Source organism: Pleuronectes platessa, chromosome 2, assembly GCF_947347685.1.
Source record: "Pleuronectes platessa chromosome 2, fPlePla1.1, whole genome shotgun sequence".
Lineage (NCBI taxonomy): Eukaryota > Metazoa > Chordata > Actinopteri > Pleuronectiformes > Pleuronectidae > Pleuronectes > Pleuronectes platessa.
In genome coordinates, this window is record NC_070627.1 from 6674880 (window position 1) to 6696963 (window position 22084).

General features: G+C 44.8%; 1 protein-coding gene across 2 annotated transcripts in view; it reads left to right on the plus strand.

Moving 5' to 3' along the window:
* The window catches only part of LOC128456044 (metabotropic glutamate receptor 4-like), a 122391-nt gene extending 101440 nt beyond the window's left edge, over window positions 1–20951 (plus strand). For both annotated transcript variants that reach the window (XM_053440079.1, XM_053440086.1), the window contains exons 7-10: window positions 6160–6296; window positions 8239–9174; window positions 17867–18113; window positions 20902–20951. In XM_053440079.1, coding sequence (XP_053296054.1) covers window positions 6160–6296; window positions 8239–9174; window positions 17867–18113; window positions 20902–20951 — 1370 coding nt within the window. The remainder of the gene's footprint in view (window positions 1–6159; window positions 6297–8238; window positions 9175–17866; window positions 18114–20901) is intronic.
* Window positions 20952–22084: the final 1133 nt, after the last annotated feature.

Here is a 22084-nt window from a genome sequence, read left to right on the forward strand (position 1 = left end):
AGGCGAACTACATAAACGTGTCACCACCGTCTGACCGGAGGGAGTTGCCTTGAGGTTATGCTACTCTCCATCTAATTGCATCAGCACACGGCAGCGGTATATTGAACTTGTCCAGATTCATAAAACAACGTAAGTGCTGAGACCGGACTTGCCTGGCCTGTGTATTATATTTCCAAAGACAATATTTTTTTCCGTAATGCGATATTAGTAAACCAGTAAACAAAAAGGAGCCATCAGAAATTGTTTGTGAAAACAGGTAATATTTTTCCATCGTGATGATTCATTCTTGGGGCAGAGCCAGCAAAGAAAATCTATTATTGCACGTTTTCTGTTATCAGCAGTTTTTATCTGGACATCTGCTCAAATTCCTTCGTATTGTCTTTCTCTGCAGAGCTCGCAGGAGTCCAGTAAAACCAGACCCACTGCCAATGGATTGTGTCTCAGGTTGCATACGTACTGAAACTTTACAAAGGTCAAATGTCGAAATGTTCTTAAGAAGCAAAGACGCGGAAGAAAAAACATTCATCTGCGATATCTCGGTGGACTGTCAGGATCTCAACAGGGGACACGGGGAGAGGCAGGCGGCTGATAACCTTTTAGAGAAGACGAAGAACAAGTCGGAGTGGAGTAGATGGTGGGAATATTTCGCGGTACTCTGGGAGTATTTGTGTGTTTCCTCCACAAATAAACCGAAAGCTGCTGTATTCGAAATCACCTTTTCAAAAGCTCAATGCTATTCCCCCCCCCCCCCCCCCCCCCGTTCATTCAGCAGCAGAGAGCCGTGGCCGATGAAAGCAGGAGAATCAAACAGCGTCCGTCCGTCTTTACGCACTGTTTGACTCTCTTTAGAGCCGCTTCCTTCTTGTTCCCACCTCTTAATTCAGTGTGGCTCAGAGTCATTCAGACTTCACTGGGCCTCGGCTGAATGAAGCTTCCCATCAGTGTTTCATGTCTCTCGCTATCACGTCAGGGAAAAGTGTTTTCGCTGTGGCGCCGTCTGAAAGGCAGTGGCCTTTCCAGCGTCTTTCTCACCGGGGACGGTCGAGTGAAGAATAAAAAAGGCGAGTTCTTTCTTTTCCCCGTCTTTCCACACCTATTCCTCTCCTGTCAAAGATGTGCCGCGTCCTCATTGTTGTGCAGCTCAAAAGGATGATTCCAGCTGACACATTTTTCGCACAATGCAAAATGTCTTCACTTCGATGCTGACGTGAAACCCAGGCCTGTTCTTCCTCAAAATCTAACATCATAACACTGTGAAGCCTGTTCATTGTACCAGAGGCTATGTTTGAATATAATTTTGTCAACTTAAAGGACCACACCAAAGAAATGTACTGTACATCCTCAGATAGAGCTTCTACTGGACTCCGCTGCAGTGAAGAACCATGACTTTGTTTGAAACAGGCTTATTCACATCAAAGACAGGATTTGCCATTTCCCAGTTTCATGAGCGTGTCTTATCACATTCTCCCAGTATCTGCACCAACCAAGTGAAATGCTTTTTAGGACGTCAAGCTGAACATTAGAGCAGGCCAGTGTGTTTTGAATCAACAACAATATTGTTCTATGGAAAAATATGATATAGCAATAATTTCTAGTCTGATGCATTATATTAAATAATAACACCACCACTAATGGTCATGGTAATCTGGTCGTTTTTGCATTTAGCTGTTAACAGACATTGATGAAGAAATAAGCAAGAGGTAAATCCACAAGGGCCAATATCGCTTCCAATAAGTCATCTTCTCAAAATGTAAGATCCCTAAAAATTTCGAAAACTATTTCACGACATTTTATGACCTTTGATTTTAAACATAAAAAGTTAGGATCCTTTAAATTGTTGGGTCTGCTGATGCCGTTAATTGAGGTTAGATTCATTGACCTGCTGCTGAAGCTCTCTCCCACTCACTCAAGTGCTGCTTTTTCCCAATTTGCTCTGGTCAGACCAGTTCTGACATCACGACACAGCTCTCTTGCTGCTGCTGTTACACTATTTTCACATGTTGCATTTAATTTCTTATAAAAATCGATTCTTGTACCTGTTATGAGGCCAAATTCAGGTGATATTCATCCCCATAGAGCTGCAGGTCAGTCACCAAGCAGCTGCTCTGAGCTACTCTCCTGTAGCACTCAGTCATTAGTTCAAGTCACTTCCAGTCTGCAGATTTTTGCAGCACGGTTTGAGTCATCGTCAATACACTCAAATCCATCCTGCACTGCTGCTTCACATTAAACACCTTCCAGGGGCTCAGAGGGCAAGATTCCATCCATTAGGGAATCTGCACTAACTGTTGAGTTGAACTATCAGTCACCTGACAGTGAAGTGCAAGGGCAGGACAAGGACAGAGGGAAATTAGCATTGAGCAGTGTATCTGTTCAAGAGGAGAGATGATGCAGCTTAGTAATGAGACGTATTATTTGCATGTGCATTATGCTGAACTAAGTTTTTTAAGCTAATTTAATGTTTGCAAAGTTACAATAAAGCCATAAGTGCCATATGAAGAACCATACGTGCTGTGAGTGGGTAATCTTTCAAATGTAATGACAGAGGCAGGAGGGTGAGGACAGTAACACAAACAACTCCCCACAAAGAAAGAGCATCCATGATAAATTCTGCATGATTTACCTGGACAATGGTCATTAAGAGTTAATGACCTGTGCAGAGGGCAGCAAGCTGTGCTGCCGTTCACCAAGGTGTCCTGGTTGTGCATCCATGCAGAACAAGCACATGTTGGATTAATGATCACACTTGGGTAATTATTAAGGTGTGTGTGTGTGTGTGTGCGTGTGTGTGTGCGTGCAGCGGAGGAGGGAGGTGGAGCAACACCACGATCATTAAATATTACATGTAATTACAAGCACTCCATTAACCCCGGCGTTTGTTTGAGAGCATACAAAGCAGGGAGCAAACGAGTGGCCTGTGGTGGAGCGCGGCACGATGCAGCGGTGGCAGAGGCCTCCGAGGGGCTCGTTATGAACCTGACTGGTGAGCCGACTGTTTAGACAAGCAGCTTGTGCCACATGACAGGTTCTAATTCCTCATCTGCAACTCAAACGTTGAGCATACTGACCCACGATGCACCTTAATGAAGAGGATGCCCCACCGGCTTAAGAAAAAGGTAGACTTTAAATATAAAAAATGGAAGACGGGTCTCCACTGTACAAAGATTAAGCCAAAACAAACCCGGATACTTGGTGCGGCCATCTTGTGTTGGTGAGTCTGTGCCGTCGGGATCATTGGGGCTCACAACTCACAAATTGAGTAACAGGTCAACAATCATATTTTTGCAACATTTTTAAAATGAACTTGTGTATTACAAACCCAAAAACTTTAATCTTAAAATCTTGAAATTACTAAATCACTTAAAATCGGGAAAAAAAACAATAGGAAACAAGTTTCCGTTACCAATCGCAGGATTGTAATAAACCCGACCAATCATGTCATCCAAACACAATGAAATGATTTGCTGGTGCACCCCAGAGACATTACCCAGACGTTGGCGAGCAGCGGGGGGCGTAGGGGGGGGGGGTCTTTCTAGCTTTTCCAGGATTACCGACCCCAGCATCAAGCGTGCGTGTTATATACGAGCAGTGGTAACAGGTGAAACGTGTGCATACAGAGTTTACAGATGTACACTAGCTCAAAGCCGAGAGTGTCAATCTCTCCGAAAGGTCTTCACGTGAAAAGCAAGCATGACCGAAAGACCCATGAAGCGGTTTAATATAATCATATCAGCAGCGTTATGCCGGTAGTGTTGCTGTATTATTCTCTCGGAAACCACCAGTGTGGCATTCAGCTTCCAATTTCCTCTTCCACTGACAGCGGTGTCCACATGAGCACTTACAGGCTCCGGCACATAACCCCCGACCGTGACAGTAAAAGGCAGGAGACGGGTTTTTTTTTTTTAAAGCTGAAAAACAGCACGATTCTAATCTGTGGTGGCAAAATATGACAGTTTAGCAGCACCACTGATGAGCTTAATATGTTTTCTATAAACATAACGCTTCTCCGCTTCATAGAGTCACTGTAATCCGCCCGTGATCACCGGCTGCTTTGTGATGCAAAGGCGGCATTGTCACGCAGGCGAGGCTGAGTGAAAAGGTAATACCGTAATCCAGCAGGCCTGACTCATGGAGATGTGGATTAGGACGCCGCATCCTCCAGGGTTGAGACAAAGAGCGAGGGGGTGGGGGGGGGGGGGGGGGGGGGGGAATACTCATCAGCAGAAATCCATCAGCGGCAATTGGCCACGTTTACCCTCTTGTTCTTAACTGGGGTGCTCATTGTGTTTTGGGAGACTTGATAATAAACCAGCCAATGGAAAAAAACAAAAAAAATGCAAGGGCTTACAGCTTTCATCGGCTGGAAGGTATAGACGTTTGTGTGGAGCTGATGAGAAAAGCAATTAGACAGGAAGTTTCCCTCGTGCTCCCTCGGAGGAGGAGAAGCACTCCACGTTCCATCATGATTAAACAGATTGCTGGACTGGAATGGAGGCTCATCTGCTTTTTCCATCGGGGAGCTCACAAAGAAATCTTTGGTGCGCTCTCTTTTGTGACACGTCATTACAGCCCGTCTTAAAAACGCCACACGGGAGCACATTGTTAAACATGGTGATCACGGCAGAGGACAAACCGGACAGACGCCATGAGCGGGGGGATAAAAGTGAGTTGGAGTTCAAGTGAGGGTCAATTTTGGTTTTTCAAATTATCGATATATATATATTTAGTTTTTTTACAATATATTTTCCCCAACAGATTATTGGACATTACTCAGTAGGGACACGAGGCTGCCCTGGTTGCAAACAGCATCTTTATGTGGATGTCCCTATTATGAAAACTGTTTTGTTATTGTAGTTGTCTGGATATAATTTAAAAGTTTTGCTTTCTACGATAGTATTCTTGAGGTAAGGAGAATATCGCAATAAACTACAACGTGAAGTTAAAATATAGCCTGATAATCTGATTTGATTTTGTTTTACATCATTCACCGACCCTGACATCACGTTCAAGCAGATTTATGTCAGGAAGTGTGTTGTTTGGTTTGCTTTGGCCCATTCTGATGACTAGTGGGCGACATATCTGTCCCACTAGTGTCACTTTCAGTTTGGCCACTTTAGTCCCTTTTTGTCTTCTGCCTGTATTTGTCGTGCATCTATAGCTTGTTAGCTACGTGTAAAGATGGGAGTCTCCATTCTTAATCCTAGATCTATCCAGTGAACCAGGGATTGTACAATATATGATCCACTTGCTGTTGAGGCCTGACTCAAGGAAGAACCCATTATATTCGTCTGGAGCAGATTTGGATGAATGGGCAGATCCAGTCATTTATTTTTCGCTTTCTCTAACATGGCATGATGGGTTATCAGCCTATGAGGAGGTTTATGCTCCGTTTGTGCCCTCGTAGATTGCATAGCCCAACAACATACATGGTCTCAAGTACCTGGTATAGTGAAATCATGCCCTGACAATAGTATAAAGAGACACCCAACAGTTCCTATAATGAGCCGCACTCTGTGACAGCGGAGAAGAATAATCACTTCTAACAGGAAGAAACTTCAAGCAGAACAGGACACAGGGTGGGCGGCCATTTGCCCTCGAGTGGGTTGAGGAGAGAGAAGAGACCAGGAACGCAAGAAATATTAGCCGACTGTAGTAAGATGGTTTTAAGGCAGCTATACGACTACTTTAATATTACATATTAGGGCTTGGTGATACCACTAAAAATCAATATAACAATTACTTCAAACTTTGACCTCAATATATGTCGGTTTTGATATATCTGAGGTTTTAAAAGACGGTTGGAGAGAAAAAGATTGATGTGTTACAGCATGAAAGTCAGAGACACACCACATTCCTGCTGGCATTGAATGTTTAACCTTGTGATCAAGAATCATCCGGTGTGACCCTGAGTCTTACTACATGTTTTCATAGGGAAACATCCACAGCTATTGAAAATATGCTCTCATTGAATTAGAGAGAAAAAGAAAGAATCCAGAAACATCAGATTAGTTTATAATGTGCTGGAATGATTGCTGTATTAACTGCAATAATAACGGCATCGCATTAGTTTGCCTTCACGGATTCATGCTCACAACACAGAAAATAGCATGTGCAGGAAATGATGATGATGATGATGATGATGGTTTATCTCTCGTTTAGGCATAGCCGGCAACCCTGTGCTCTTCAACGAAAACGGAGACGCCCCTGGACGCTACGAGATCTACCAGTACCAGATCCAGAACCAGACGGCTGAATACAAAATCATCGGCCACTGGACCGATCAGCTCCACTTTAACGTAAGCATCTCTGTTTTCTGTCCATCGCCCGCACATGTTCTGCAGATATTCTCCATTCTGCTTGTAAGTGCTGTGTGAACGTTGGTATCCGCGGCAAAAAATGCCTCTGTAAAGAACCCGACTTCTCCGCAGCTGCGAGTTCTCCCACTGCCTCGTCCCAAACCATTCGACAGCGCTGAGTGCCATCTTCAAAGGTGTAAATATCCAGAGGGCGCTTGAATGATTAACAGGGCAGACTGTGATGAAAAGAGGAGCGCTATGAAAGCTTAAGGACAGACATATTAAATATCATCTCTCCAGACGGCATCAGTGACTCTCCCAAAAAACAATACTGTGGGCAGGAGCTGTGATGGAGTAACGGTATTATAACCGCAAATTACACGAAGGCACCAAACAAATTATGTTTGGACAAAATGAAGAGGAGGCCTTGGGCGGGTAGAAGGAGAGCACGATTGAACACATGAAGCAGCTCGAGAGGGGCTTTGTCTGCACAACCTCTACACAACGTGTGCTCTATGCAGAGAATAAGGTCTGTGGCTGGGCACCGACTGTGTAACGTGCCAGCTCCGACTCTAAAGCCGGCGTTATTTAATTAGCGTTCTTTGAGTTCTTAATTAAATACATATTTAGAGACACATTTACCGGCTTTGGATGAACGAATCACAATTGAGTAAAAAAAATTGATAACGTTAAAGAGAGCGGCGCCGTTTTAAATGAGGAATTTAATTTATCTTTACAAGTATGCCAGTAAAAGGAGAGGGAGAGGGGGAGGGGGGGAGGGGTCCACCAGAGAGAGGAGTCGGCTGGAATGGAATTCATCATTCATTTCTCTTGAGTATTGATTTTTTGAAAAACAAACAACTGGAACAAGAGGAATGAAACACTGTCAGTTTCCTGTAGAGCAAACAATGTCCCCCCCCTTTTCCTCCTGTGTGCTGCCCTTCAGATGATTCGACCTCTCACTTGGACATTTTTACTGAATCTATATAAAAATAGAGACTTTCTCCACACCGCCTAATATCACGCTGACATTCTGACCCTGTAGCTTTTGGTAATTAAGGGTCAGGCGACTCCCTTCTTCGACCTCGACCCTTTGATTTTAAATTAAAAGGGACATATTATGCCCATTTTACCACAAGTTGATATGGTTCCTTCGGGTCTTATTGAAATGTTTGTAACATATTTTGGTCAAAATACCAGAAAGATAATTTAAAACAGCACCTTTTAACCCTGTCTAAAACAGCCCTCCTCAGATTGACCTGTTTTGAGTCTAACCGGGCCGGTGGAGCCCGGCTAGCGAGACTTCCTACATGGGCATGGTGTGACTTTGACGTTTATTTCGGTCGTAATCCCATTCGACGCACTCTAGCGTATCGTTTCTGACATAGAGGAACCACAACAAATCACGGGAGTTGTTTTTTTCCAGAGTTTTGGGGACGGTAGACATGCCAGATACCCAAATTAACATGTAGAAGCACTACAAAAGTGGAATTTTCATAATATGTCCCCTTTAACTTCACAACTTTAAAGTTTAGTGACTCTATATTACCTGTTGTGATGTTTTTGCGGTGACAAAATATGTCCACACATAGACAGGGATGCAGGCAGGCAGACAAATCCTTTAAAAACAAGCCCAAGTACTCAAATCCACCACAGTGGTAGTTCCAGCTACAGACTCACAGGGGGGGAAACGATACTAGCCCCACTGCCGCAGCTCATAACCAAGTAGTATCAGATCATATTTTAGCACAAGCTCCAAAACCCCAACAATAAGTACCATCTGTCTAGACTTTCCTCGACCCCCGGGGCTGCGGATCTTCTGGGATCAGTAAAGCATCACTACCTGTCACCGCCATTTTAAAGGATACAGGCAGCTTAGCACAAATCTCTTCTCATCTGTCTTAACGTCCCTTCATGTCTCTGTATCTCTCCGCCGTCGCAGGTTCGTTCGATGCAGTGGCCGGGTGGCGTCCGTCAGATCCCCACCTCAATCTGCAGCCATCCCTGTCAGCTTGGCGAGCGCAAGAAAATCGTGAAGGGCATCCCCTGCTGCTGGCACTGCGAGCGCTGCGATGGTTACCAGTATCAGGCGGACACCTACACCTGTAAGATGTGCCGCTTTGATTTGCGGCCGAACGAGAACCACACGGGTTGTGCTCCGATCCCCATCGTCAAGCTGGAGTGGAGCTCTCCGTGGGCGGTCATCCCCGTGCTCATTGCCGTCCTCGGCATCATGGCCACTTTGTTTGTGGTGGTCACGTTCATCCGCCACAACGACACCCCCATCGTGAAGGCATCGGGCCGAGAGCTGAGCTACGTGCTGCTGACCGGCATCTTTCTCTGCTACGCCACCACATTCCTGATGATTTCCACCCCCGATGTCGGAATCTGCTCCCTGCGGAGGATCTTCTTGGGTCTGGGGATGAGCATCAGCTATGCCGCCCTACTCACCAAGACCAATCGTATTTACCGCATCTTTGAGCAGGGCAGCATGTCCGTGAGCGCACCCAAGTTAATTTCTCCCGCCTCCCAGCTAGCCATCACGTTCACCCTGGCGTCGGTGCAGCTGCTCGGGGTGTGCATCTGGTTCGGCGTTGATCCCTCCAAGGCAATCATTGACTACGAGGACCAGAGGACGTCTAACCCCGTGCTGGCTCGTGGTGTGCTCAAGTGTGACATCTCTGACCTGTCTCTCATCTGCCTGCTGGGCTACAGCATGCTGCTGATGGTCACCTGTACAGTGTATGCCATTAAAACCAGAGGGGTGCCCGAGACCTTCAATGAGGCAAAACCCATCGGTTTCACTATGTACACCACCTGCATTATTTGGCTGGCGTTCATCCCAATCTTCTTCGGCACCTCACAGTCCACGGAGAAGGTAAGATTACAACCACTTCTGCTTTATTTCTCTTCTCCTACTATTGACACAACTGATTGAAACTATTACTTTGAAATCATAGTCATTTCAAGGTACTTATACTTGGAACTATGGTGGATAGTAAGTGCTTTGACTTTTCATGTTTAAATCGTGCAGGTACTACTCCAAACGTTTCCCACTACTTACAGTGCAGCTCTGTAATCTCAATAAATTTGCCTTTTTCATATCAAAATTCAACTTAATTTTTTTAGGATAACTGCAATTTTATAAATGAAGTGAATAGACCTCAGCTGCTAGAAACCGCAGCTAAAAAGCGGGATGTCACGCGGAAGTCTCAGACTTTGAAAAAACACTAACGCTCTCCAAGTGTGGACACAGTTTTCTGAGTTCATTCTCTATTAACTCTGTGGGCAGCACACAAACCTGTGACTCACTTATATGTGATGGCTGTATGCCACAGTGCATTAGAAACCCATGAGCTGTTTACATAAACACAAAGCGCACACTCATATTCCCATGTCAAATCAATGTTCCTGACCTCGTGAACCGTGGACCTGGATCACATCCAGTGGGAGCACTGGGAGGCTACAGGTCAAGAGGGATCCAGAGGGGCTTGGAACGCGCCTCCGGATGAGTCGAAGCCAAAAGGCTACAACAATGACACAGTAGAAATGTTGTATATCCAGTTGAAAGAGGTCTTTGGCCGTGAAACGAAAGGGGCTCAGTGGCTACAAGAGAAGCCAAGAGGGAAAAGCCTCATTTTGGCAGGGACACTATCGACGGTGCCAGCATGGGTCTGACAGATGCAACAAATTAATCCTTACCTCCTTTACACGAAACAATGCATCAGAATCCTGGCTCAGGAAAACTGGCTGCGACGGTTTACCTGAGTGGAGACACAGATGGAGAGTGTGCATTGCATCATGCTCAGCATCCTAAAATCAGATTCTACAGTCGACGGCACTGCAGAAAACACCCACACTGCTGCAGCCAATTGCATTACATTAATATGAATTAGTAAAAGTGTGTGACTCGCACTTTAACGACGTCTTCCCATATGTTGCATGTTGTGTTAACACCACGGAGCCTCAACTTGTGTGAATCTGAGTGCTGGTTTTCTCGTGCCCCATAAATCCACTGATGTAGACAATAGAAAAATTGCCTGTGCACCAATAAAAGTATTACCTTCTTGATTATCATACACAGTAAAGAAAAAGCAGCCCGAGTACAAAGCCCACATTCTTTTTTAATGTGAGTGTTGCTCATCCTAAGTCGCATGTCAACAGCAGCCATGGAGACCGGAGAGCTCTTTGTTTAATCATCCCATCTCCTCTCTGAAGATGAAAGAGAATTAAACAATCACAGAGATATCGAGCAGCTTTTTTCGGAGGATGAGGTAATCCATTAGCTGGCATGGCTCTGAATAGTAAAAATACAAGTGGGGATAGAAAAAAAAAAATCTATAAAGAGTAAGTGAAGTCCTACTTTTTTGTTTCGTCTTCTTCTTCTGTACCTCGGATGAATTTAAATGATGATGATTTACAAACTCAAAAAAACTAATCAAAGACCCTCAGTTTCCTCGCTCCCAATTTCCTCATTCATTAATTTTTATGTTCTGTTGAAAACTGTACACACAATGGCTGGGAGATAGGCCTATTTTTATCGTTTAGAGAACTTCTACCATCACCCTGAGCCATAAGCGTTGAGGTAAAACATAAAATGAAACTCAAACATGGAAATTTAGCTTCAGGGAAATGTTCCACTTTTTCCCCTTGTATTCATTTAAGAGAGAAAAATCACATTTAATATAATATTAAAAGGGCCTTTGAGTGTCGAGTCAGAAAAAAAAGTATTCACACTCTAATACGGTTCAGGGGAAGTAAGGCCGTGCACGTTTTCTTTGTTAGAGTGGAACGCTTTTCACAAACTGACTTCCCAGAAATTAAATCCAGCATCGGCCGTTTCAGCAAGTCCTCAAATGACAAAGCTCTGTGGTGATGGTAGAGTTCATGACCGTGATCCATCAGGAGCAAAGGGGGGAAGTAGTTATAAGTATCATATTATGTTTATTTAAAACAATTACAGTTTCCTATTGTGGAAGGCCAAATCTTCAGATATCTAATTTTGATCAGCCAACATTTATATTCTGTTTATGTAGATAGGAAAATGGATATATGTATGTATGGATGGACCGATGGATTGATGGATGGTCTGTGGCACAGAAGGAAGTGCAGGTTATCCACTAACCACTAAGGTGAATGACTTGTAATAGAACAAACATTGAAATGAAGAAGCACAGAATGAATGTGTGTGAATGGGTGAATGCGCCTCGTAGTGTAAAGTGCTTTGAGTCATTTATACTAGAGAAGTTTATTAAGTATTTCATCAGACAGACAGATCCTTCCTGTTTCTCTCCTTTCAGCACACATTGCACTGCACTGCACAGACACAGTGCAAGCTGCTGGACGCTCTCCAGGTTTGTTGTGGTGCGAGAAAACATGACAGTTGGACATTTGTGGTGTTGTCTGCTGCCAACTCCTCTCGTTCCCTACAAGTCGTACAGTGTGTGTTTTGTTTAAAAATAAATCAAGTTGGTGGCAACTGGCTTTTTCGTGGAGTTTGACCAGTCTGGGTAAGTTTCAGCATTTTTTTCACTTCATGAGATTGCTCCTGTTGTAATTGTCCACACTGGTGCCACTCCCTGAAACTGACTTTCCTGCATGAAATATTGTCAAATTGTTGACATTTGAGCTAGCTCTGCTGACGCTACACTACCTGGAATCCCTTATTTTCCACTTATCTAAACACAGCACTCGCTAGTGGCAGTTTAGAGCAATAGCTGTGGTGAAAACCTGATTTCTGTGAAAAGAAAAACTGCAGTTTTATCTGGATTATACTTTAAACATGTGGTATCATATCGGTATAGATTTGCATGTTTGCCGATGCCGACGTGGCATTTTCTGCTTGCCTCAGATTCACAGTGACTTCTTTCTTGGCCCATTTCCCATCATTTCACTAGTTTGGTGAAATCTGTTCGTAGATTTTGCACAATCCTGATGACAAACAATCAAAGCAGCTAACAAACAAATCAACAAACAAACAGACAGGGGTGAAAACATAACCTCTAATAATTAAAATGACAAATCCCCCCCATCCCCAAATAGAAAAACACACGTGTCCTGTGAACACATGTGTGTTCTGAAGACCAGTGACAATCAACCCATGTTCTTTTATCAGGACTTCTTGGCTTTAACATTTCACACGTAAGAAAATAAAACCTGTGACTGATTTTCTGAGCGGTTACATAAACAATGTACCTATTAAAAGAGTGAACGTGTCAAAGCAAGCGCACCTCGTAATCATCTCACTGTAAGTGACAGGCCCCGCGAAGCCTCACCGCCCACGCTGACGTGTAGTTCACACCAATTAAATGCTCCACTTCCTCCGGGGTCTTGATTTACCTTATCTCCTCGCCTCTGCTCTCATCACCAGTTTACAACGGGGCCTCTGCCTCGGCGTTACAGGCACAGCCGTTTATTTGTCAACCTGACGGAGGGATGAACGTAACAAACGGCGCAGGAGGTTCCCTCCATCATTCAAACAGGGACACCTGCTTTATCTGTGGAGCACGATCACTGAACTGTGCGCCGCCGTCAGGAATAGATGTGACACCTGCTTACCTGGAGCAAGCGTCTAAATCAGGGGTTGTCTCCGAGACGGGGGCCGGGGGAGGGGGGGGCGTCGCACGATAGCCTGCATGGAAATGGGGCTTTGGAACAATAGGCTCAATTCAAATTCAATCAGCCCACACAGTGAGGAGCTGCCATCGCGGTGCACGACTGGACTGACGGATCGAGCGCTGTTGTTTATTTCGCCGTGAAGTTTCCATCACACTTTTGGCGGTGTCAGCCTGAACTGCTGTCGGTGCGCCGGTCGGACAGAGAGTGGGAGTTGAGTGGGAGTTGAGTGGGAGTTGAGTGGGAGTTGAGTGGGAGTTGAGGGGGAGTTGAGGGGGAGTTCATCGAGACAAGACGTTAGACCGGAGCGTCCTCGGTGTGTTCGTCCCGGCCCTTTTCCTTTTCCTTCTTTGTCTCTCCTCAGTCCACAGATTAGCAGCATTACTCACACTGATGTCCCACAGGCTCAGGGATACATAATGAAGACCGATGCTGCAGAGAGAGCAGAGCAGCATCTTCATAGAGCGGTCGCTGTGTTTATTAGGCCGAAAGCACAGCGGTCCCTCTGGGTCCTGGCTATTGACCCCCCCGGTGCTCCAGTAATGGCTGAGCAGGCAGTGAACCTAATCAAGGCCAAAGGATTGTGATCTTAATAAATGACATTCTCCCATGAAGGTATATTATTGCGTCCCCCCCCCCCAGGGGCTCCTATTTGTTTATAAACTTAATTAGTGTGCAATTAAAGTGAATCCTCATGCAGCAAGTCTCTCTGCGCAACATTTGTGCTGCACGCTGAGAAATAACCAGTAGCTCCGTGTAGAATAGGGAATTATGCAGTTTGAATGAATTTGATAGTTTGCATCCTGGAGCAGAAGCTCTCCAGAGTCCCCGGCAGGAAATAGAATCACTTTATCTGTTTACATTGATTAACCCTCAGATTAATCTCACGTTATCAGTTATCACAGATGCTCTCACTTAGCTGAGCTCACTCTAAAGCCAGTGATGTGTGATTTCTTTTAACTCCTCGTGTCAGAGACGTTATGGACTCATAGATCCCAGTGGGTTTTTTTTTCCTCCCATGTTTTGCGGCTGTACTTCTCCTGTGTTGCCTCTCGCCCCGGGCGCGTTCCGCTGAAGGCCTGTCAGGCGTGTGGGAAACACAGAAACTCTCTTTCATGTGCGGCGCCCGGTGCTGGATCAGGTGCACTGTAATCAGGAGGAGACAAATGAATGGATTGAACATGGGAGCAGAACTGACACAGTGAACAGGGCTCGGTTTGGGAGTAAACACCGGGCGACTCTCAGAGGCAGCAGAGTGGGAGATGGATTTTTTTAAATACTCACATTGACCTTAAAGAGCCAGTATTAGTGAAGCACTAGTTGTGTTCTATATTTTACATTTAAGTCTGTTAAGCATTTTATCTAATAAAATAATTTAAAATAATTGAATTTAATTAAGAATAAATTCATGTTTTCATTTACTTGACCTTTCATGTGAAACAGTAACATGTATCTAATTGCATCGATGGTTTAGTTTTTGTCATCATACAATATTTACAAAATCAATTGAATCATTCAATTGGCGAATAGTATTTCAAGAAAATCCTCAAATCATTTTCAGACTTGAATTTTAATTCTCTGATATGATAACTTGCAATTTTCTTTTAAAATTCTGAAAAATTAGATGTTGGTTTCAGAAAACTGCTCATTTGAGACATTTGAGTTTTTCATGATGTTTGTTAATCACGGTTTCATTTCATTTTTTTCTGGACAAATAAATTGAGAAAAAGTTTTAATGATGATGATGATGATGAAATTGTGTAGAATTTCATAATCGGAATGGAAAATGTAGTTGAGCTTGGAAAACTTTTGTATATATTTTACGATACTGATATAACACATATATATATATATACTATAGATCTAAATACTTGTTTCAGATATACTGACAGTATCTATAAGTAACCGGTAACAGCTTGTCCAAGTAGGAAGCTATTCTTGGAGAAAAGGCCACACAGATTGTTATTTTTTCCTTCTCGTGGTAACAGCTTGGGTTCAACCGTCGGTCCCTGAGGCGGCAGTGAAATGAGCCCAGAGCAGTTCACTGGTTAACGCTCCTTACAGCTGGGAGAGGACCACCACAGCTGTCCCTCCATCATACTGCTTCAGTTCTTCCACTGTTCTCTGAGGCCAGCAGCCCCACATGGCACCAGGCCGCACTGAGACGAGATGCATGCAGTCCGGAGGGAGAGCCACACGTCACACAAACAAACAGGACATCCAAGCAGAGGTCACATCTGCACATCAGCTAAATGTTACTCAGCTTTGATGAAAAACCAGCAGGGACCTAGTGTGTGTGGGGGGGTTCAATCAGCAGTTGATATAGACTCACCCAGTAAAACCACAGAGATATGATCCATCTTTAAAGGTGGAATCATATATTCTACTTTTAATTTCAGTCAATAATGAAAAACTAAAAGACACGTAGCTCTTTTCTTTATTCTTTTAATAAGTAATAAGCTTTATGTTTTCTCAACTATTTAATAAGCTGCCTTATTAAGACGACAGGAAAATGAAAACACAACTCAATTATGTTATTTAAAGTAATAACAACAGCTTCTGCTTGAGGCAGTGTGAGAACAACACAAATTATTTTCTTTTTTTTTAGCCATAGAAACATACAGATGCTAGAAATGGTTAAAATGGTTTTGTATTTATATATATTGCTTTTCTAGTCTTGATGACCACTCAAAGCTCTTTACAGTACAGTTTGACATCCACCAATTCACACACACATTCATACGGTGCATCTATTCGCAGCACTTAGTTATTCTATGGGGGCCATACGGGGTTCAACATCTTGCCCAAGGACACTTCGGCATGCAGATGGGTCAGACTGGGGATCGAACAGCGGACCTTCAGGTTGGAGGACGACCACTCTCCCCCTCCGCCACAGCCACCCAAGAAATCCGGCTTCAAAGCCTCAAAGTGAAGTTGTTTAAGAGCTTGTAGTTCAATACTTGTGTGGTTTTCAAAGTTATCAAACTTGTAGCTATATATTATCAGACAGGTTGGAAAATGAGCTAATGAAAGAAAAAATAATAAAGAAGATAAGTTTATTTGTTGCTATAAGCTAAATGGCTATAAGGAAGATTATCTTTTATTTATATCAAATTGATTAAATACACTGATTCAGCTGGAATGTTAAAATGATAAAACAAGTGATGAACACAAACAATTCTCATAAAATCCACTGGATCCAGATTTTCATTTGGTTCCACAACTAATTTTATCCTCAGAAATATCAGTTCCCTCCGTTTACCAAAACTATAAACATCAAGATCCATTAAATATTTGCTGGCAGTTACTTAACTTTTATTTCATGTTTCATCCTTTCACCAAGTTTTCTTTTACGTCAAACAAATGGGAAACTGACCTCCTTAGCTGACGGGTGTAATACTCAACCAGGGAGATGATAATGATAATAGTTTTTGGATTTTCTTGTAATTCAGGGTTAGGTTTAAATGCTGGTAAATGGTTAAAAAGGAAAGAGTAAGAAACTCCTCTTAAAATGTTCATATTTCTAACATATGGCCCAATACTCTATGGGCTGAGAAAAACAAAAATACATGTTCCTACATTGTAAAAACCCAGAGATAACAACCTCTCCTCATATGAAGTGTCAGCTCCCGCTCACATCGGAGTAAGTACATTTTGTCCTTACACTGACTCTGAATTCATAAATGAAAACATGTACAACAGGAAGTGGAGGCGTCTGTCTCATCTGGGGTGTGCTGAGGTATCGAGCACAATGCCGAGCCAGCTGTTTGTCGGTTTTCATGCGATGTCGGCAGAAAACGAATGAACAGGACGAGTTCCTGTGATTCCCACTTTTACACACAGATGGTGAGCCCGTTGTATTCACACCGGGAAATCCACCTAATTGAGCCTTTTCTGTAGCGGTGCACAGCCTGTACACACGGTTTGTCAACAAACACAACCACGTGTAAACAAACTGGTCCTTAAATTAGGCAAATTGACTTTGTCAGTGTTCATGTTGGACCTCGGTTTCAATGTAACAGCATGTCATTTGTGTTTTTTACAGATTCCCAATCTGTAGTTGTGATTTGAACAATATGACTTGAATGTGACAAATTAAAAATCAGTTAAAAATTGGATCCTGTGGAAGAGCTTGATCGTCTGTTCCGAGGTGATTTGGGCACAAAAAACATCTGATCCCTGTTTCCTATGTTTCCACCGACGTGTCTGTGCCAGTCTCCAAAAGGTCGGGACTCCTGCTGCAGAGAGATAGAGGGGGGGGGGGGGGGGGGGACTTCGCAAACCCAAGTTGATTTCTCTCAGCTGGCCAGTCAAGCAGTCACAATATAGTGTGATGTATAGAAATATACACACAGGCTTTCCTCCCACTTTAACGCTTCCCCGAAAATGACTCATTAATTCGCCGCAACTTTGCAAACAATTAAAATGGAACGTGGATGAGAGAGATACCCCCCCACCCCCCCCCCCACACCATCACCACCACCATCACCACCACCACCACAAACCTGCCCCCGCAAATCAGAGAGTTTGACCTTGTGTAAAATTTTCATGAGCTTGTTTCTTTTTTTTATGGGCCCGCTTGTTATGAGTCAGAAATAGGATCATCACGGGCCGGTCATATTAAAACTAGCATGGCAGAAAATGAAACAAACAAGGTGGCCGGGGCTGGTCCGGCCCAGGAGCCGTAAAAAAGCAGATGAGATGCTGATTTAAAACAAGTTTAATCACGTCACTTTCACTTGCATAGACCTGAATCCTTTACTGGACGCAGTGGAAACTACTTCAACAACAGCTTGGCCCACAAACGGGTCATTGGACGCTCTAATTAGAATGACACACAGCAGATGTCATCGAGGCGGCTACACCCACACAGAGAAACGTGTAACATCTAGTGTGGAAAAAACGCTAAACTGATTGTGTTGTGCACTGTTTGGTGTTTTCCCCTTTTTCTGCAGATGTACATCCAAACAACCACGCTGACCATCTCGGTGAGCCTGAGCGCCTCGGTGTCCCTGGGGCTGCTCTACATGCCCAAGGTCTACGTGGTTCTGTTCCACCCCGAGCAGAACGTGCCCAAGCGCACGCGCAGCCTCAAGGCCGTGGTCACTGCCGCCACCATGTCCAACAAATTCAACCCCAAGGCCGGACTCAGACCCAACGGAGAAGCAAAGACCGAGCTGTGTGAAAGCCTGGAAACACAAAGTAAGAAGCAGGAATACTGATGAGGGGGGGGGGGGGGGGCAGTGTTACTTATAAACAGCTGTGTAGCGTGTTATTTAACACTCCACTGAATCCAGTAAATGTGGAGGAGGAGGAGGAGGAGGAGGGGGAGGAGGAGGAGGAGGAGGGGGAGGAGGAGGAGGAGGGGGAGGAGGAGGAGGAGGAGGAGGATGAGGAGGAGGAGGAGGGGGAGGAGGATGAGGAGGAAGAGGAGGAGGATGAGGAGGAGGAGGAGGAGGAGGAAGAGGAGGAGGATGAGGAGGAGGGGGAGGAGGAGGAGGAAGAGGAGGAGGATGAGGAGGAGGAGGAGGAGGAGGAAGAGGAGGAGGATGAGGAGGAGGGGGAGGAGGAGGAGGAGGAGGAGGAGGAGGGGGAGAAGAAGGATGAGGAGGAGGAGGAGGAGGAGGAGGAGGGGGAGGAGGATGAGGAGGAAGAGGAGGAGGAGGAGGAGGAAGAGGAGGAGGAGGAGGAGGAGGAGGAAGAGGAGGAGGATGAGGAGGAGGAGGAGGGGGAGGAGGATGAGGAGGATGAGGAGGATGAGGAGGAGGGGGAGGAGGAGGAGGAGGAGGAGGAGGAGGAGGAGGAGGGGGAGAAGAAGGATGAGGAGGAGGAGGAGGAGGAGGAGGGGGAGGAGGATGAGGAGGATGAGGAGGAGGAGGAGGGGGAGGAGGATGAGGAGGAGGAGGAGGAGGAGGGGGAGGAGGAGGAGGAGGAGGAGGGGGAGGAGGAGGAGGAGGAGGAGGAGGGGGAGGAGGAGGAGGAGGAGGAGGAGGAGGGGGAGGATGAGGAGGGGGAGGAGGAGGAGGAGGATGAGGAGGGGGAGGAGGAGGAGGAGGAGGAGGAGGAGGGGGAGGAGGAGGAGGAGGATGAGGAGGGGGAGGAGGAGGAGGAGGAGGAGGAGGAGGGGGAGGAGGAGGAGGAGGAGGAGGAGGAGGGCGTTCTGTGTCTCAACAATGCATGTATTCTACATCAGTAAAACTTTCACATGTTGAAACAGGGATATATTGATTGTGTCTCTGGAGTTATTTCACTTCTAGGCCGACTAGGTAAGAATAAAGCTCATAATAAAATTGCGCTGTTTTTCGCGAATACTGAATCAAATGTTCCCCTGACCTTTGACCTAATATAAAATGTAGAACTTACATCAATCACTTGTGCTTTAATTGGTTGACTTCTCTAACTTCCGCTGATTATCGAGTTTGGGTTTAATGATTGTTAAATTACTGAATAATTGATGAGTCAATTTTTTGCCTTATCATCCCTAAGGGGTTTATTCAATTTAACCTTACCTATCAGTCTGATGATGCAGCTTGTATTACATTCTAATCTATGTGATATAAAAAATGTTGCTTTAATTTAATTTAAAAGCAAAAAGCTAAACTAAAATCTAAACTAAAATCAAACTCATTTTGAAGCCAGATGAGTGATTTAAACTTTATTGTCCTATGAATCATCATTGACATTTCAATCTAACTTCAAACTGTGAAGTTGCTCATTATCGACTTAACAACACAATCTGTTTTTATTTTAATGAAACCAAACATTCACTGGGTGTCGCTTGAAATTGAAGAATATCATTTCTTATTTGAAAATTTCAGACAAAACCATCAATTTGAAAACCTCCCGTTGGGCTCAGAGAAACATTTCACTGTGTGTTAGTTCAACATGTTGTAGTTTAATCCATCGATTTAGAATAAAGTTTATGACTAATCATTTAATTTCAAAATTGTGAATTAGCCGGGGGCGTCTGGTTCTCCTCTGTGTCTCAGTGTTTACCAACAACAGAGCCTGGCTGCACCGAACCAGTGACACACACTGGAGTCACACACCAGTGAAGTAAATAATGACTTCAGCATGTGAGTCAGCAGAAATGACTCGTGTAACGTTCAAAGCGTTGCTCCTCTGCTTCACCTCAGGCAGTGGGGGGGTGGGGGGGGGCACAGAGACTTTTCCTCTGTCTCGACTTCACTAACGAGGACTCACACCTTTTGTTGCACATTTTGGAAACTGTATTTACCTCTCGCACCAACGGGAGAGAGGAATGTTCCCTTTCACCGGAGAGAATAAAAGAGCTGACGTTGTGTTGAGCTGTTCACACGAAGCCGCACATCGATAGTAACGATGCCACCGAGCTGTGAGGCCCCGGCAGCACAGCTCCACGGCGCAGCATCAATTCCCATCTCGCCCTAAGTTTTTTGTGTGGAAGGGTTAATAAGGCCTTTTGTTACAGTAAGTGGCGAGAAGGCAAAGACACAGAATTGATAGCCGGCAGCAATTTATCCTGATGGGGTGAGCGTTTACAGGGGCACGGCTATTTGAATAAGCGCCATTTGTCACTGTCGCCGGCCGCGCGGATATATACGGCTTGATGAAATTGAAAAATTCCTGTCCCGGGCCAGCTCCCACGGCCGCCGAGATCCTGGTGGCGATGTGTCAGGATTTATCTGCTCCACCTCAGCGAGTCGGGCTAACACGGTCCGGGGAGACAAGCGGCAAGTTGAGGCCTGATAGCTAGAGGGAAGGGAGAAGAGGTGGTGGGGGGGGGGGGGGTCTCACTGAACCTCCCCCCTCGTGCTGGGATGTGTTTTAGGCTCAAATGTGGAGATCAGAGGAATCTTGATGAATTATTGTGCTGTGGCACGAGAGCTGCTCAGCGACTGGACACATATCTTCTCATCTTAAGCAAAAATGGCCACATATCATCATTTTTCTAGTGCTACAGTTTGACACCTCAACCCTCCCTCTCTTTCTCTCTCTCTCTCTCTTTCAGCATTCCCAACAAAGCAAACCTACATCAGCTACAGCAACCACGGAATCTAATGGAAGGGACAGAGGTTCTTATCGTAATTCAGGATTTCCACCCTGACGGACGGAGGAGGGAACACGCGAGGGGAACTTAACACAGCCCGGGGGGGGGGGGGGGGGAAATGAAAAAAAAATTAATAGAAGAGAGGATGTGTCATTGAACGGGCGGGAGGACCAGAGAAGCGTTAAGCCCTGAGAAACGACATGGTGAGGAGAGACCACAGAGACGTGCAGGGACGGACAAATCCCAGGACCTGAACTGATAACACTACATTTCCTAGATTCCATCTTTTGTCTGCCTCAGAAGAATAAACATGAAAATGAAAAAATACTTGCACGGCAGAGATCCGGGGCCTGGAGGGATGGAGCGTTTTCCTTTGGAGTGTTTACCTTTCAGCGATGACCTCATTCCACGACGTCTCCCGAGCGGCGCCGACTGAACCCGAACTCGAGATGAAGAATATGTTCCGGTGTTCTCGGTGTTGTCTGCCAGTTTTTTTGCAAACTACAATTAATCTTAAAAGTCTCAAGGCGTCACAAAGGAGATTACTCATCACCGGAAAGGGCATGAAAACGTGGTGCTTGGATTTCCAGAAGCGGTTTTGTGTTTTTGTTCTTCTTTTATTTTTTTAATCTCTAAATGTATTCTGGTCCCACGAGTTCAAACGACCGGAGCTGGGGGATCATCTCAACATGTCCAGCTGATCTGCTGGTCCCGACCATGTGTTTTGATTTCTTCTTCCAGGTTCCCCCTGACTTGGACCCGGACCGGCTCCACGTAGGAGACGATCTCTGCCGACTTTGAGCATGCCCGTTTCGAACATCCTGTGTTGTGTTGTTTAAAAGAAGAAAAAAAAAGAGGAAAAACCACGAATAAAAAAAAACAAAGAAAATGAAAAAATTATATCTTTGGAATGCGTTTTAAAAAAAAACTCTGTTGCAGCGTTGTTAACAATTGTTTGGGCCTGAGCCTGTTGTGTGCGTTAAAAAAAACTGTTCTCAAATGGTGACGGTCTAGTGAGTGATTGTTTCTCTGTGCTTAAGTGAGGCCATGATTTGTATTACCAGCGAGCCCGAGACTGCCACTCAGCATACGTGTGTGTGTGTGTGTGTGTGCATCGACACGCAAGCGGCTCCTGGTTAAAATA